This window comes from Macrotis lagotis, chromosome 5, assembly GCF_037893015.1.
Source record: "Macrotis lagotis isolate mMagLag1 chromosome 5, bilby.v1.9.chrom.fasta, whole genome shotgun sequence".
Lineage (NCBI taxonomy): Eukaryota > Metazoa > Chordata > Mammalia > Peramelemorphia > Peramelidae > Macrotis > Macrotis lagotis.
In genome coordinates, this window is record NC_133662.1 from 220,586,129 (window position 1) to 220,604,653 (window position 18,525).

The following is an 18,525-nucleotide window of genomic DNA, read 5'->3' on the forward strand; positions in this document are numbered from 1 at the left end:
TATTCATGTGTATTTATGCCTATTTATGTATGTAATATATAGGTGCAGATGAATGTGGGTATGTATATATATATATATATGCGTGTGGGTGTATTGTTGGTGTGTATTTTCTATTCATTTGTGTGTCACTTTTGTACAATGCATGTGTTGTGTGGCTACCCCATATTTGGGGGTATGATCATATGTACTTGTTTGTGTGTGTATATCACCTGCCATGTGCTAAAAGATTTGTTAGCCCTGGGGTGGGCAGGGGGGGAGAGAAGCAAACCTCCAGTAAAACATGCCAGAGAACAGGCCTCTGCTTGTTGCTTCTTTTGGCTTCCTCAGGTTGTAAATCTCTCTCATCTCCCAATTTTACCAAGTGCTGAGTTGCTCCTGTCATCCCCCTTCCCTAGGATTGGGAAAGACCCCTGGATGAACTCAAGGCTAGTACCTGGGGGAAGAATATGGACTCTCTCCTTTGGGTGACTTTGTGTGAAGGGGTTTCCCTTGTTCATGCTTCCACCCCAGGGGCTCCTAGGCACTACTTCAGTTAAGTGTGTGTCTGTGTGTGTGTGTGTGTGTGTGTGTGTGTGTGTGTGTGTGTGTGTGTGTGAGAGAGAGAGAGAGAGAGAGAGAGAGAGAGAGAGAGAGAGAGAGAGAGAGGTTAACCATGAAATCTATCTTACACCTAGCCTTGGAGTCAGGAGGACAGGAGTTCAAATCCAAATTCAGACACTTGACTCTTACTAGCTGTGTGACCACGGGCAAGTCTCTTAACCCTCATTGCCTTGGAACCAGGACCATCTCCAGGAGTCCTGATTCATCTCTGGCCACTGGACAAAAATGGTTCCAGAAAAGAAAGTGAGACTAGTGACTTAGCACAACCTTCCCCCCCACCCCCAAATCCAATTCATGTGCTTTTCATGGCAATACCTCCCTGATGTCATAGTCTTCGAAAATGAAGGACAAACATGATTAGAACCAGCAATACTGGTACTAGAGCTATTCTTTAAGGGGATCAAAGAAAGGTGAAACAGACAATATGTACAAAATTACTGTTTTTGTGATGGCAAGGAACTGGAAACTGAAGGGATGTCCATCAACCGAGGAATGAAAGAGCAAGTTACAGTTATATTTGGATGCAATGGAATTCTATTGTGCTCTAAGAAATGATGAAAGATATGATTTTAAAAACAACAATATGGGAATGATGCAAAGTGAAGTGAGAACTAGAAGAACAATCTGCACAGTGCTCAAAATATTGTCAAGATAATCAACTGGAAAGACTTAGTAACTAGTCACTGCAATAACCTACCACAATTCCAAAGGATTCATAATGAAAAATGCTGTTTCTCCAGACAGAAAATGGAGGGACTGAGAGTGTGGACTGAATATTTTTCTTCCTTCTGTCTTCCCTCCCTCCATTCCTTCCTCCCTCCTTCCTTCCCTTTCCTTCCCTTTCCTTCCCCTTCCTTCCTTCCTTCCTTCCTTCCTTCCTTCCTTCCTTCCTTCCTTCCTTCCTTCCTTCCTTCCTTCCTTCCTTCCTTCCTTCCTTCCTTCCTCCCCTCCCTGCTCTCTCTCTCTCTCTCTTTCTCTCTCTCTCTCTCTCTCTCACACACACACACACACACACACATAATTCAGAAATTTGTTTTCATGAATATACAAATTTGTGATAAGGGGAAAAAAGCAAACAAAAGCAAATGAATTTTAATTAAATCTAACAAACTCCTTGAGTCATTGTCATAGAATGTCTTGGTGCCTCTTCTTGCTATTGGCATGCCCTTCTTTGGAACTATTTCTACTGTTTTAACACAGGCAGGAATCTTTTTTTTTTCTTTTTAAAAAATGAACCAATCAAATTCTGTCTGGACTTCCGCCCAGGGTTCTGGCTGGCTACTCTCCTGGATGGTGTGTATGTTTTCAGGGTGGAGTCACCAGGGTGATGACAAGTTAGCATTGACCCTGAACTACCCTCTTCCCCCTGTACATTCTTTGAATATTCTCCTTCAAAGCTGCAGGAGTCATATGCACCAAATGTTTCCAGGAAATCATTAACTTTGCCAATATCAGTAAAGGGATACATTAAAGTTTGGTGTCCACAGAAAATACATATTTTTAAAATGATAAATAAGTCCTCAACTACTCCAGCATAGCTTTAATTTTTTTTTTTCTGTTTGCTTTTTTTTTTGGGGGGGGGTATACAGATATAACTTTGTGGTTGTCTTACCTTAATAGAATGCAAACTTCGTTTATTTATTTATTTATCTATCTATCTATTTATATTTAGGTTTTTGTAAGGCAAACAGGGTTAAGTGGCTCGCCCAAGGCCACACAGCTAGGTAATTAAGTGTCTGAGACCGGATTTGAACCCAGGTACTCCTGACTCCAGGGCAGGTGCTTTATTCACTATTCCACCTAGCCACTGAATGCAAACTTTGAATGTAGGAATTGTGCCTTTGTATTTTCCTCCCCAATTTAGCATAGTAACTGGCACCTAGGCATTGATAATTACTCTTTCATTCATAGAGAGTCAGATGGACATAGATTCACATTCTGCTTTTGATATTACTGGTATTTTGACACCAGCTGGGTACTGGGTAATCAGTTTTTTGTTCAATTGTTGTTCAGTATATCTGACTCTTTTGACCCCCATTTGGATTTTTCTTTTTTTGGCAGATACTGGAGTGCATTGCCATTCCTTCTCTAGCTCATTTTTACAGATGAGGAAACTGAGACAAACAAGGTAACATCATTTGCCCAGGGTCACACAGCTAGTAAGTGTTCGAGGGCAGATTTGAACTCATGAAGAGAAATCTTCCTGACTCTACACCTTGTGTTCTGTTCAAAACTGCCAGAGACTCAGATTTTTCATCTGAAAAAACAGGGACAGTGACGCTCACAGGATCATCGTGAGAATCCTATGAAATAATGTTTGTAAAGTGCTTTGCAAACTGCCAAAGGCTGTGCGAATGTTTGCTGATATTTGTCATTGAAATAAGGTGTAAAGATCCAGCGCTGTGACTTTGGCCACTATTTGATCTGCCCAAGATTGGACATTTCACAATGCATATGTCTGTTCAGCACAGGACACTCTCCAAGGTCTTTCTTGTTGTATGTATATAATAAAAATAACCAGGATAATATATAAGATGCATTATATAATATATAATACAATGTAAAAATATAATAAAATAACCAAACCAAACAGCAGTTGAAAGATTAAAAAATACTTCATAACCATTATATCTTTTGCTGCTCACTAAAAGATCTCATGAAAATCCTTAACATTATGTCCATTTTTCAGATGAGGAAACTTCTCCTTGGGCCCATTTTAATTATTAAATTCCCCTCTCTAATCATATTGATTTGTTTCTTTCCTCCACGAGCAAATCACTGATCTTCTCAAATTGCCTAAGCAACTTCCTAAAACTTTAAATTAATGAGAAGTTGCTGATATAGATCAATGGAGGGAGGAGCCATGCTAAGAATTCTCCACATGGATGAAATCATAGGTCCAAGGGGGCAGCTAGGTGGCACAGTGGATAGAGCACCAGTCCTGGAGTCAAGAGGATCTGAGTTCAAATCTGTCCTCAGATACTTGATATTTACTAGCTGTGTAAAAAAATAATAAAATAACCAATCCAAACAACAGTTTAAAGATTGAAAAATACTTCATAACCATTATATCTTTTGCTGCTCACTAAAAGATCTCATGAAAATCCTATGAGGAAAGTACTGAAGGTAACATTATGCCCATTTTTCAGATGAGGAAACTTCTCCTTGGCCACCTTTTAATTGTTGAATTCCCCTTTTTAATCATATTGATTTGTTTCTTTCCTCATTACCTACTTTCTGTAGTATGTGTCAAAAGTGGGTGACCAAATCATTGAACCCCATTACCTCACCAAAGGAAAAAAAATCACAGGTGCAGATCAAGTAGCAATTCCTGTCCCCTCCCGAGAGAACAAAATGGCAGCAAACAACTTCAAAATAAGAACAGTGATACCTTACTATAAATTAACTTGCTAGAACATTCTCTCATTCTTTCAAGTAGCACCTAATTTATTAATAACTAATATGTATAAAGCACCATGATAGGCACTGGTTTGAATAAACAAGGCTAAATGAGGCTGGTTCTGGCTGACAAGGAGATTCCAATCTAGTAGGGTAGAATAAGAGCAGAGTTAGAATATAGGCCCATCAAGGATACCATCCAGGGGATTTAATTACTGAGTGGGTTATAATGCCCTCTCAGTTTCACCTAAAACTCCTTCCTATGGCATGGACTTCTAGGATCCACACAAGATATTAAAGTACCAAACGATTCCAAATCCAAAAACATTAACTTGATGCAAGCGAAGAACACAACAGAAACTTTGGAAAATGGATGAAGAGATAGAAATATTGTGTGAAACCTAATGAGTGCAACTACCTTAAGTTTGCTCCTGTTCAGTCATTTCAGGTGTATCCAACTTTTCATGACCCCATTTGGGGTTTTCTTAGCAAAGATACTGGAATAAGTTGCCATTTCCTTCTTCAGTTCATTTTACAGATTAGAAAACTAAAGTAAACACTGTTAAGTGGTTTGACCAGAATCACACAGCTAGTAAATATCTAAGGTTGGATTTGAACTCAGGCCTTTTTTTGACTCCTAGTCCATTGCTCTATCTATTGTACCACCTAGCTGCCCTTAAATTAGATGAATGCCAAATGCTACCTAGCTTGGAGTCTGAAAGTTATTGAATTCTCCAAACATAAATATTGCTTAGCCATTCATAGGATCATGTGGTTTATGGAACCCAAAAGATCATTCAGGTCAATACTCTTATCTCACAGTTACTGAATGTCTGGAGAGGTTTACAAAGTAAAGCATATTAACCTCCCTGGACCTTAGTTTTCTCATTTGTATAATGGGAAGATTGAACTAGATGATTTCTAAGACCTTTTTTTGACCCATGCAGTGAAAAGCAGATGCAGATTTAGAAGCGAGGTCCTCTGACTTCACATCCAATAGCCTTCATACAGTATGGATAGCAAGATTGGGTGATTGCAATCTGAAGTTAAAGGGCTCTTCTCTTTGGTGGGCATGCCCATCTTTAAAAAGTATAAAGGGATTTCCATTTCCTTACCCAGGTTTCAAACATATCTTCTGGGCGCAGCCTGCGTAGGGTGGGTCTGCAGGGAAAGAAAAACATTTTATTTAGAGTTCCTATTTCCAAAATAGCAGCCTTAACCCGCTGATATGCTTGAGAAAAGTACATGATGACAAGAGGTTTCAAGATAGGTGCAGTTCCAAGGACCAAAAGAGTAAGGGAAACCCCCCCCCCCCCCATGCAACATGCTATGGGGGAAAAGAGCTGCGATGCATCATTCAAAGAATCCTGTCTGTACATACTCAGATCCTCCAGAATTATATTAAGATTTCTTGCTACTACCATCTTCCATAGGGTATTTTCACCCAAAGATCATAAAGTTTTACACACTGGGACAAACCAAGATGAGCACATCAAGACAAGAGGCCCTTGCCTCTATAACTCACCAACTTTCTTTTTTTTTTTTTAAAGTTTACACAGCTTATATTATATTTAACAGATCCTTGCTGCTGGCATTTTTAACAGCAATGATGAACATATATGAGGATTTAAAGTTAGCAAAGCATTTTCCAAATATCATTTCATTTGACCTCACAACCATTTTTTAATTCAATCACTCTAGGTATTATTACCCTCATTTTACAGATGAAGAAACTAAGACCCAGAGCTATTGAGAGTCTTGCCCTCGACTGCATAGCTAGTGCCAGGAATAGGATTCAAATTTAGCTCTTTCTGACTTCAATCCAACATTTTATCTTTTATATATTCAAACTTTCTATTCTACCAATGTTACTGAAGACTCAGAAAACAAAGTTCTTGATACAGCCTTTGTACTATCAAATGGTTAAACATTAGAAACTAATATTTTTAGTGCAAATACCATTAAAGAAGATTCATTATCATCTGCTTTCTTTCAACACCCTAAGGTCCATAGAGTCTTGACATTGATTTGGCATTAAAATATGCCACATATGTTGTTATCCCTGTTAGAATATGAACTCCTGGAGAGCAGGGATTATTTCGCTTTTTTTTTATTTGTATCCTCAGTGGCTAGCACAATGTTATACAGTAAATATTTCACTAATACCTTTTTCATTCATTCATTCATCTATCCATCATTCAACCATCTATTCATCCATAGCCACTTCTATGCAAGTGGACTGATAAATGTTTAACAGCTAGCTCTCTTATATCACATATAATCTACATTTGTTAACATATTCTCCATCATTTCTAAAGTGTAGACAATTAAAAAAGGTCAAGCCCTGGTTTGTAGCTTGTTGATTTCTAGGATATAAATATTTATATTGAAAATTTAACAATTGGCCCTGGCAAGCCAGTTCAAGCAGATTCCAGTGCATCCCTACCTCCAGGTCATTCTCTTATTTTTTCAATAACTTTGATTTTCCTCTCCATCTCTACCCAATTCTAGCCATTCCTTATCCTTGATGACTTCAATATTCTCATAAATGAGCTTCTAACATCATGGCCTCCCCTAAATCACACAACACTTCAACTTCCACCTCAATTTTTATCTCAACCACCCACAGGCATTGTTTTACTTTAGCGCTTACAATCATCTCAAAATATTCCAATTGCAAGGCCTGGATGTCCCAGAGGCATCTTCAACTCAACATTTCCAAAATGGAATTTATTATTTCTTCCTTCCTCTCAGCCCAACTGTAACCTATGGTCGCAGTCTACCACTCTTCTTAACTTCCCTGCTTCTTTGGGGGTCTCTGTTATTTTTTTGATTTTCTAGGTTCACAAAGTTAAAGTTTTTGTTTCCCCTTGCCTCTCCCTACTCAGTCCTCCCACTCCATATCCAATCAGCTGACATCTTGTATTGCTCTCCCTTCTGCAGCATCTAGTTCTCACTTAATAATTGCTTATTGAATTAAATTAGGCTGAATATAGAACTATTAAATGTCCTATCTGATGACAGTGGAATAGCTTTCCATGTTCCCCAGTTTCTCTTCTCATATCTTCCTCCTGAACATTCTCTTTATTTTCATCATAACCAGGGTCCTTTGGGGAAAGAATTTTGGTCCTGGAGTCCCTGTGCCTCCCAAACTTGCTTAGGATTCAAAAACTTCCCTTTATAGTCCAACTAGAAAAATCATCCCACCCATTCCCAAGCTCCCAGTTTTGGAATTTTTTTTTTGTTCTTAGACATTAGAATTTGATATTTAGAAGGGACTTCAGAGGCCCCCAAGTTCACAAATAGATTCTGCGTATAACATGTCTGATAAGTTCTCATCTAGCATCTACTTGGAGTTTTCCAATGAGGAGGTACTCAGCTGAAGGCATACCTGAGACACTCTGGCTCCTGATTTTGTCCTTATAAGCTATAACTCTGATAGATCCACACCATTTTCTACCATGGACCTTCTCTGTACCCAGCCCTGATCTCCTATTACTTCATAAAATTCATGCTACAGTTCCACTGGATCCTTACTCTTTTGTATAACTAATAATAGTTTGCCTTTATATGGTACATTAAGGTTTACAAATTACTTTATAAATATTATCTTATGCTATCTTTGAAATAACTCTAGGAGGGGGGGTGTTATCATTATTTCCATTTTTTTCAGTGGAAGAAACTGAGGCAGACAGAGGTTTAAATAGTATGCCCAGGGTCACACAGTATCTAAGAAAGAATTCTCCAAGGTTAACTATTCCAAACATCTTATTTCTTGGTCCCCCCAACTTCATGCACCCTTATCCCCTTTGCTGGAGGAACTCTATTTTACTAAGAGGACTGAAGGCATCCATCATCATCTTCCAAATCTCCCTCTATACCTCAAATGTAAAGTGGGGGTTAATAACAGAATCTATCTTTAAGGGTTGTTGTTGTGAGGATCAAATAAGACAGTATTTGTAAAGCACTTATCACATTCCTTCTCTTTGCCCTTCTTTCAGGACTGGCTCTCCTCCTTTGCTAATGAAACTTTTCTTGAATAATATCTTTGACTTTTTCTATAGAACTTTAGTTCATAAAAATCTACTTATCACTAAACTGAACCCTTTGAAAACAACTTTTTCAATACCTAGGGTTTGTATCTGATCATCCCCCAATTTTTTCCCCTTTTCTATCAAAAACTCTAGGGAGAAGTTATCCTTTGCTGTATTCCTATCACTTCCACTGTAAGAAATATCCTCCTCGTTAGTGTAATTCATATACAAAGTAGACTTCCCTATTGCTGGTCCCTCCACTTTTTGGAGGACGAGTTTAACACCATGGCAAGTCAAGAAGTTATTCATTGCTCAGCTTTTGGCAGAGACCTCCAGCAGATGTCCAGATAACTGAAGTCCCCAAACACCACTATATCATGTCTAGTCCTGGCTTGTGATCTGTTTTCCAAAGTCCTCACCTATTTTCTCTTTCTGTCCAAATAGTCCATATGGTAGATCCCAATGACAAAATATTTTTTTTGTTTCTCCCTCCATTGACCTTCACCCAGATACTCTCCACCATGTTCTTCTCCTTCCACCACTACCATCTTCCTGAATTTCCCCATATGCCAGATTTTTATAGTTGAGGAAATAGAAACCCAAAGGAATTGGGTGATTTGCCCAAGATCCAATAGATAATGGCAAAACCAGTTTTTGAATTCAGGTTTTCTGATTTCAAATCTAGATCTTTTCCCAATATACCATTAGGCTCAATTTGCAGCCTGGAAATATGGTGTAATAGTCCTCTTGACTGCATTCAGGTATTTGCCTGGTGGTCTGTATTTGTAAAGCTGGAAGAACAATGATCCACTTCTGTCCCTTCTCCCAAAGGTATTCTGAATGACAATATACAGTATTCTCCACCCTGTGAAATTCATTTCTGAAAAAGTCACTTCCCACCCCCCACTCCAAGATCTCAGTAAAAAGGACCTTTTCTTAGACTCCCTGAAATTGTTGATTCATCTTGGGACTTTCCTAATCAAGCTTTCCCTTACAGTTCTGCCAGAATGTTGATGGTTCCCTCCCTTTCTCTCTCTGCAGAGGTGGGGGATCATGGGTTTGGAAGATTGCATATAGATTTGGTTTTGTTTTGTTTTTGGATGTTTAGTTTTGCCGAACTGTTCCCTATACCCTCCCCCCACACACTTTTTAATCCTTCATAAAAAAAAAATTGCTCACTGGGAGGGAGGAGGAGAGGAATACATTGGGAAATGTCTATGTAAAAACAGAAGATTCTAATAAAAATGCAAAAAAGGAATTCCTATCATTAGAGATATTATTTTATTAGTTATTTTTATCCCTAGGAATAAGGTGTTCTGTCTCCAGGGGGCTACTGTAAAAATGAGAGTATGTATTTTAAAGGAGCAGCATATTAACCCATTGGCAATCACTAATATCTTAGCTCATAGTTGTTGTCTAGGAGAGAATGTGAGAAATGTGCACTACAGCTTCTCTTTAAAATTGCTCTTTTTGGATCAGTTGCATTTGGGGACATTCAGAAGTTTTGTGTTTGTCTCTGATGGCAAAGACACAGTCTTATAAGGAATGAGTTATTGAACAAGTGTGTTTTTTTAGTTTTTTTTTTTTTTTTTGCAAGTCAATGGGGTTAAGTGGCTTGCCCAAGGCCACACAGCTAGATAATTATTAAGTGTCTGAGGCCGGATTTGAACTCAGGTCCTCCTGACTTCAGGGCCAGTGCTCTGTCCACTGTGCCACCTAGCTGACCCTGAACAAGTTTTCAAGAGAAGGACCACGTGCCCTCAACATGAAAGATAGTATGAGGCTACTATGGAAGAAAACACTAAAAGATGAATGAAAAAGAAACAAGTGTGTAGCAAGATTCATAATGAATCATTTTGCTCTTGGGGCAAGGAATTTGAAACATATTTGGGGCAGGCCAAGTGCTCTGTCCATCGTACCACTGAACCTTCATGTCAACATGTGTGTGTGTGTGTGGCAACTGGGGTTAGTGACTTTCCCAGAGTCATGCAGCTAATTAGTGCCAGGGGTTGGATTATGAAACTAGTCACTCCTGACTCCGGGGTAGGCGCTCTGTCTCCTGTGTTACCTACCTGTCCCTCTTCCTATCCACTTTTAAAGACAAATTCTATGAACGGGGAGAACTCATGGGATGTAATGCTTTGTTGGAGGCTGCTGCTGAGAAAGGAAGAGATCAGGTTGGGGCACATCAGGAAGGAGCTCACTCCTTTAAAAAAAAAGCCAGGAGCTTCCTGTTTTGCTTATTTTTATTAACTAAAGTCAGTTAGTTGTTTTTGTCGTTGTTTGTCCTTCATTCTCAAAGAAGACCGTGACTTCAGGAAGGTGATGTCATGACAAGCAAGTGAACTGGATTTGAGTGAGGGAGTACTGAACTAAGTCACCAGCTTCAGTTTCATCTCTGGAGCCATCTGGGTCTAGTGGCCAGATATGAATCAGGATGACTAGAGATGTCAGACAATCAGGCTGAAGCGACTTGCCCAAGGTCACACAGCTAGTAAGAATCAAGTATCTGAAACCGGATTTGAATTCAGGTCCTCCTGATTCCCGAGTCTTTGCTCTATCCACTGTGCCTCTTAGCTAGTTTTTATGCTGCTAAAATAAAAGTACAGTCACCCCCTCCCCTCTACTCATAACATCCTGAGACAAAGTCTATAACATCTTTACTATAGTGATGAATTTAGCATGAGGGCACCAAAGATGATAGCATTTCTATAGCACTACAAGGTTTGTAAAACATTTTCCAAATATTGCATTTGATCCTCCCCACAACCCTGAGAGGTAGCCTCATTTTACAGATGAAGAAACTGAGGCAGACAGTTGTTTATTCAGTTGGCAAGTATCTAAAGTAGAATTTGATCTTAGGTCTTCCTGATCTAAGTTCAATGATCTGAACTCAAAACCAGTCACCCCCAGGTGCAAACATCAACACAGACACAAATGTGCCCAGGGTTGACCCTTCCTGTAGTCTGGCAGTATGGGAGTTTGCCTTTTAGATGAAGCAGTCTGACTTTATTTGTAAGGATTTCTTACATTCAGATGTCATAGGTTATTCAGTGACCTGGAAACAAGCACCACTAAATTCAGAAAGATAATTTTCACACTTTTGGTGGTCCCCTGCTGGTACAGGCTCAGTAGGGGCTGACACCGGAGAGGCTCTACCCTATTCCCAAAACACTGGGCTCCCCTAGACCTTGAGGAATGTCCTTTGGTGACATACCTTTGGTGCTCCTTCACAAAGTCCACAAGCTCTTCTTCGGTATAAGGTTTATCCGGGATTGGAACGGGTTCCTCCATAAATGGTTCATAGAAGTCAACCTCATTCATCTTCAGGGTTAGCTTCTTTGCAACCTGTGGATATGGGGGTGGGATGTTAAGCCAGAATGATTTCTCCAAATCAGTCTATAGCTATGACTGATTTGTCTCTGAGGGAAGGGGCTTTCGTTCTCTGCAGTTACTTTGGTAGGGGTGGGGGTGAGAGTCATAAAAAAGCAAAATTGACACTGACTCAGGATTGTTCCTTTCTGGGATCAAATCTGCCCTCTCAATCCTAGCTTTGCGACTTTGGGCAACTGGCAAGCCTCTCTAGTCTCTCTTATAAATGAGAATAATAATAGCTCCTATTTCATAGGGTTTATAGATAGCTAGAAGGAACTTGAGAAATCATCTAATCAACCCCAATAATTATTTAAAAGAGGAAACTGAGGCCTAGGCAAATTACCCAAGTAGTAAATGGCAGAGGAGGGATTTCTATCAAGGTCTTTTATTCAGAATTAGGAGGATCGAATGGGATAACAACTGTGAAATATTTTGTCAAATTTGTATCAGTAATCATTATTATATAATATTAATCATTACATACTTGGGCTATATTATTATATAATATTATAATAAAATCAAGGAGTAACTGGAATTCAAATCTGACAAATTCAATCACATTTTCAGGAGAGAGAGGGAATAGTGTAGAGATAAGATGCTGATATGGAAGCAGGAAAACTTACATCCATATCCTGCCTCAAACCAGTCCTGCTATGGAGTTATCCTCAAGTCCCATAGTACTCTATGTCTCAGTTTCTTTATGTGTAATATGGGGATTAATTCCTGTAATACCTCCATTAGAAGGTTGTGTGAGAATCAAATGAGTCAAGAAGACCTGATTCAAGTTTTCTACCTTTGACATATGCTGACTATATGACCTGGCTTTGCTTTAGAGCTTTTCATGCTCTCAGCCTCTCCATTCCCTTCACATAGTAGGCATTAGCTGTCTTCATTCTATAAATTCTATAGCTATAGCTGATCTGATTTCAGTATAATTTCCTTACCCAGAGACCCCTAAGTCAATGGTGTCATAGGCTTAGACCTCCCCTCTTCTCCACAAAATTAAGCACTTTGAATATTTTAAAGTGTTAAATCGATGTAATGTGTTATTATTCTTACTATCATAATTTTATTTTTCAGCATACCACCAGTTAATTTGCAAGACATTAGAGAAGGATGGTGTAAAGAGAGAAAGTTGAAAACAATGTTCTGGAATGTGAGGGTGTGTGATTGACTTGAGCCTCTTGAGACTCCCTGGCACTCCAGACAAAAGGCTTTGTTAACAACGATCAGCCTCCAATCCTTCCCCTGCTCTAATTCTGTATGTAGCCTCCTCGCTATTTGAGTTGGAGGACCAACTGGAGAATTATGTCTCCTGGTGCCAAGTTCCAGTCTTTTCTATGGGTCCATCTCGTCTGATGACCCACATCATTAGTTGAATGGCTCCTGGCATCAGATGAAAAGCATGGCGGACCAGTCAATGGCCTGGGTGACATTTCATCTCTCCCACACCCTCACTGGCATGTTTACCTCAGGAGTCCCTGCCCCCAGGACATCTGATGCCTACTTTGGGAAGAGACTAAGAGTGTGAAAAGCTCTAAAGCAAAACCAAAGTGATTTCTTCCCTTTCAAACAGTGCTGGTATGTGAAAAAAAAAACCCAACAAAAAACCAAAAAGGACCTGAGCCATAAATAACTGGGGAGATGCACAGATCTCTAGGCTGACCCCTGGTGGCGGCCACCAGTCACTGCACAAATTGGATTTGTGAGTATGCGTGGTGGGGAGAGTTAGAGTTCAAATGCAAGACCTTGGGAAAGCCCTGCATTTTGTCATCAGTTGTGAAGAACTGGGCTCCCAGGGCCCGGGAGAATCAATTGTTTCTGTTTGCTTTTGTTTGTTTGGTTTTTAATAAGCACTTTTCCAGCCTCCACCCAGTAACTTTTGTTAAAAGCAACTCATTTGGCTCAAAAGCAAAGAGCGGGGAGAGCTGGGAAAAGAAGTGGAGGAAGGAGATTGGATCTGCCTATTGGGAGGGGCAGGAGGCTGGGCTGGGGGCTTCTCCATCTGCCTCTTCATGGCTTCAGGATTTAGGAGCCTCAGAGGTCCTTTAGGCAAAACCCCCTCATTTTCAAGATAGGAACTTCACATAGATGAGAAACTGAGGCTAAGATGCAGGAGTAACTGGGGAGGTCCTCCAGGCAATAAAGCAGGCAAGCCAGAATTTCAACCACTTCTGAGTTCAAATCTAGCCAATGCCTATCTAGACTACATTGTCTCCTCTCTATCTTTTTCAGTCTCTGTTCTCTCTGTCTCTGTCTTCTCCCTGTCTCTGTCTCCATATCTCTCTCTCTCTCTCTCTCTCTCTCTCTCTCTCCTGTCTCCTTGATTGTCTCAGTATCTCTGTGTATTAGTATCTGTCTCCCTCTCTCTCTTGTCTCTGTCTGTCTCTCTGTCTGTCTATCTCCCCCACCTCCCCCTGCCCCATGTACGTCTCCGTCTTCCTTTAGTACCCTCCAGCCTCAGGTAGGATATAGAAACTGGACCCTGGTTTTCTGGATCTAGCCTGGATAGTAGAAAAAGTAACCACTCATGGAGAGGAAAAGGAGGGGAAAAAAGCAACAGAGGGAAATACTTAAGTACAATTTTCTTGGATTCTCTCCATGTGTGTTTCCTTTGGAATTTGGATCTGCCTCCTCTCAGAGACAATATTCTCATTGATGCTCCCAAAGAAATTAGGACTATGTCTTTCTTGAAGCTATTTCTGTATTCGTGAAAATGAAGAATTTCTCCTGGGGTGTGGGGGTGGGGTAGGCTAGTGGGCAGGGTCTAAGTAGTGGTGAGAGGGGCACTCAAAAAAAGATTTCAAAAAATGCATTTTATTAAATACATAGAAGAAAAAACATGCAGAAGGACATATAAAAAAAAGTTTTGTCACTACCTTGTTAAATGAAATATACATATGTAGAGGCTGTGGAATCCAGTCCTTTCATTTTATGGGAAGGGAACTGAGACCTGAGAGACTAAGGGATTTGCCTAAAATGGTTCGGATTAGATCAGTGTCAGATTGTTAGCCTGGGTCCTGTAACAAGAGGCAATGGATAGACTGAGATTCAGAAGAATTTTGAAGTCTACTTCAGTCACTTATTAACTGTATAACACCTTGTTGGTCTCAGTTTCCTCCTCTGTAAAGTTCCAGCTCTATGATCGATCCCACCTGTGTGCATATACATAGATGTATATGTATATATATATATATATATATATATATTTCTTTTAAATATATTTAATATACATTATATATAATATGTGTATATATCTTACATATAATGCTCATTATATGTACAAACATTATACATATTATATGTAGCACATTAAATGTACAAAGGGGCAGCTAGGTGGTGCAGTGGATAGAGCACAGGCCCTGGAATCAGGACTTGAGTTCAAATCCTACCTCAGACACTTAATGATTACCTAGCTGTGTGGTCTTAGGAAAGCCACTTAACCCCATTGCCTTACAAAAAAAAATGTACGCCCATATAGTTTCATCTATAAGTCTCTTTTTTGATCAACTTTGTATAGTGCAATATATCTGATGATAAGTTTACAACAAAAAAAGAAAATTTCATAGGGTATGGACGGTTCAGATTGGTTTCCTTTTGCTTTCCACAAGGCCTAGTCACAGATTGTCAATGATGGTCAGTGATGACCTCCTGCTTCTTGGAAGCAGGAAGAAGCCAATCCAAATAGTGGTCTTAAATATAATTAGAAGTGATAAATACTTTTGTGTGTTTTGCCCTTATTTTGGGCTGATAGGATTTTAGAGCACAGATGGAATGTTTGGGTAGAAGGTCCAGATGTTGTATAAATTCTAGGTTCCCCAACCAAAGTTTTTCCAAGACTTCCATTGCCTCCTCCTGGAAATACCCTCTCGGTATCCCCCGGGAAGCCCCTGCTTTCATGTTTCCTAATGCCCGTGGAAGCAAAGAGATTGAATTCACTCTTTACCTGAAGTGGAAGTCATTCATTCTTTTGACAAATATTTATTGAGAGTCTACTGTGAGCCGGGCTCTGATCTGACTCCTCAGTGTTATTACACTATTTGAGAATGCTATATTAAGAGCTGAATAGGCCCTCTGGTGACCATATAACTAAGTAGTTTAGCCACTTATTTATTTTAATGGTAGTGATGGATTTTGCCAGAAGAGAGGAAAGCACAAAGGCATTTATATGGTGATCACACAAGGGCAGATAGTAATGCCAATGCTTACTCTAAAAATGGTCAGCCCATCCCCGTGAGTCTGTTTAGGCAATGTTTCAATTGATGAAAAATTAAAGCAGTTCAGAACAATGCACAACATGCCTCTGAGCTTGGAAGTAAAGATTTCTCAACATTAGTCTTCTTTATCAACTTTGCTTTGCTATCTGGGAGCCATCCTGTGTCTGACAGTCTCCTCTCTCCTTAGTTCCCTCTCTTCAGTGGGTCACAATGTCCTTCAACTGAGTCATTCCTTACAACATCTTTGTCTTTTCCTTTCCCCAATGATCCCTTAAGGCCATTCCCTCATCACTACAATAATTTTCTAATGGTTCACCTTGTTTTTAAATATGTCCCTGTTCTAATTCCACCCTGAACAACACTGAAAGCATTTCTGCCCCCAAATTTTCATCAAGTCACCTCTGTATATACAAGAATCTAGTGACTTACTATTTGGGACACTCATAAAACCATTCTAATCGATCTCCTTGTCCCATTACCTTTCTCCAACAATTCATCCTTGACAGAATTAAGTCATTTTCCTTAAATATATTCTTATTATTCATCTAATCAAAACCTTTCAGGGCTCTCTAGTGTCCATGGGATGGCATTCAAACTCGGCATCATGGAGTCCTTGCTTGACTTTCTGGTTTTATTTCATTCTACTCCCAATACACATTCTGCATTCCAGCCAAAACGGCTTCTTGCCTATTGTCAGAATTTATCCTTCATGCCTATTTTTAGAACTTTATCCTGTCCTCTCCTCACACAGGCTATTCTCTAGGTTCAGAATATACCCTACTTCTCTTACTTCTTTACCTTCAAGGCTCAGCTCAGGTGTCAAAACTTCCATGAAACCTTTTTTTTTGGAGGGGGGGGTTGCAAGGCAATGGGGTTAAGTGACTTGTTCAAGGCCACACAGCTAGGTAATTATTAAATGTCTGAGTCTGGATTTGAATTCAGATCCTCCTGACTCCAGGATTGGTGCTCTATCCATTGCACCACCTAGACACCTTACCATGAAACCTTTTTAAACTCTACCTTACCTCCAGCCACCACCACAGGTGAAACTGGGCTCTCCCTCTAAGTATTTTCTCAAAGTTTTCTCTCTTTGCCCAATCATATTCTCTTTTATACATCTTTGGGTGCTTATGTACTTTATTCTTCCTCATGGACAGTGGGTCCTTAAAGGACTGCCACCACATTGCTTTCTATCTTTGCATCCTCTGCACCCATCACAAAGCAGTTACAAATAATGAAGAAATACTTGTTGAATTGAATTAAATCATATGAAATCAAAACTCTTATAGTCAAGGTTCAAAATTAATTGTTTGCCTTCCACTTCACCTCATACACATACAATATCAACACACACACACACACACACACACACACACACACATTCTAGAAACACCAGATAGGATACCATTTACTTCCTATCCAAAATTTTCCATCATCATAATTTGTCATTCCTTAAAATTGTCTTTCAACTGTAGCCAAATTATTCTGTTTGCTTTCCTTTACTTCTAAACACATATATACTGCTTGTTGTTTCCTTCCTCCACACATTTGTATACACCATTCCCTCCTCCAGTGGTCTCTTTCAAGTATGTGTCCATTATCTACTTTGAAAGACATCTAAAAACTTAACTCCTTCTGAAGGTGCCCTTCTGAAGGGTCATTTTGACCCTTCCTATAAATTGTCTCAGGTATTGTTTGTGTCCTGCCTTCTCCATAATGTTGAGGAGAACATCTTAGGACAGTGTTCTAATCCTTTGGTATATGCTAGGAGCAGTTAGAGAGGCTTCAAAAATGCCTTCTGGCTGCCAACTATGTTTTTAAATTTTTTTTTTATTTAAGGTAATGGCGTTAAGTGACTTGTTTGTGGTCACTTAGTGAGATAATTATTAAATGACTGAGGTTGGATGTGTAATATTAACTATTACAATTGCATTATTAGAACATGTGTATGTAAAGAAATGATGAATAAGAATATAGAAGCAAGATATACTCAAGAATTGTCAGAAAATGTTACTGTAGCAATTAAGGCTTAGAAGAAGACTATGAAAATCTTTATCATTTGATTAATTCATTACAAACTTCTGTAATAAGCAATTTGTGTTAGGGAAGAACATATGTATGTATACTTAAGCAACAAATTGTATGATTGGTTGTATTCTCTACCTGTAATTGGAACATGGTTACATGGTATAGAAATAGAAATAATAATTTCAGCTTTGTTGTAATTATGATATTGATCATTTGTTGTTTGTTTCTCATTTTAAAAACTATGTTTTGGTATTGAAGATTTGTATAAACTGGCTAAAGACATCCAAATAGCCTCCCAACGAGATTTGATTCCTGAAAAGACAGCTGATAAGATAATTAAGTGGTTTCATCATCCCACCCTTTTTGGGCATCGGACCCAGAGTATTATACAATTATGTTTTATATTAATTCTCTTTATGCTTCTCTTTTGTTATTTACCAAGTTTTTCCTTTTTTGTTTTTTTGCAAGGGGTTAAAGTGACTTGCCCAAGCTCACACAGCTAGGTAATTATTAAGTGTCTGAGGCCGGATTTGAACTCAGGTACTGCTGACTCCAGGGCTGGTGTTCTATCTACTGCACCACCTAGCTACCCCTCCTAAATTTTTTCAAAGTATTTTTTTCTGTAAACAAAAGCCACATTTTATGCTATCAATAGAGTTCAGGATGGTGTTATCCAGGCTGAGCATCAGGTTGGGCAATTGTGAGTTTGTTGTATAAACAGAAAAGAGGGACGTGTAGAGGCTGCTCAAGTGAGTTTGTGATCAAGAGGCCAGTTATAGCCCCAAAACCTAAGCTCTGGTGACCCTTGAGCTGAAAGCCTCCACAGAACTCTGATTTGATAACACAATTGCATCATTCTTAGCTTCACTATT

General features: G+C 39.3%; 1 protein-coding gene across 1 annotated transcript in view; it reads right to left on the reverse strand.

Moving 5' to 3' along the window:
• CASQ2 (calsequestrin 2) overlaps positions 1 to 18,525 on the reverse strand; it is a 95,226-nt gene that overhangs the window by 29,881 nt on the left and 46,820 nt on the right. The window contains exons 6-7 of the mRNA XM_074188515.1: positions 11,251 to 11,381; positions 5,115 to 5,160 (exon numbers count right to left, since the gene is read on the reverse strand). Coding sequence (XP_074044616.1) covers positions 5,115 to 5,160; positions 11,251 to 11,381 — 177 coding nt within the window. The remainder of the gene's footprint in view (positions 1 to 5,114; positions 5,161 to 11,250; positions 11,382 to 18,525) is intronic.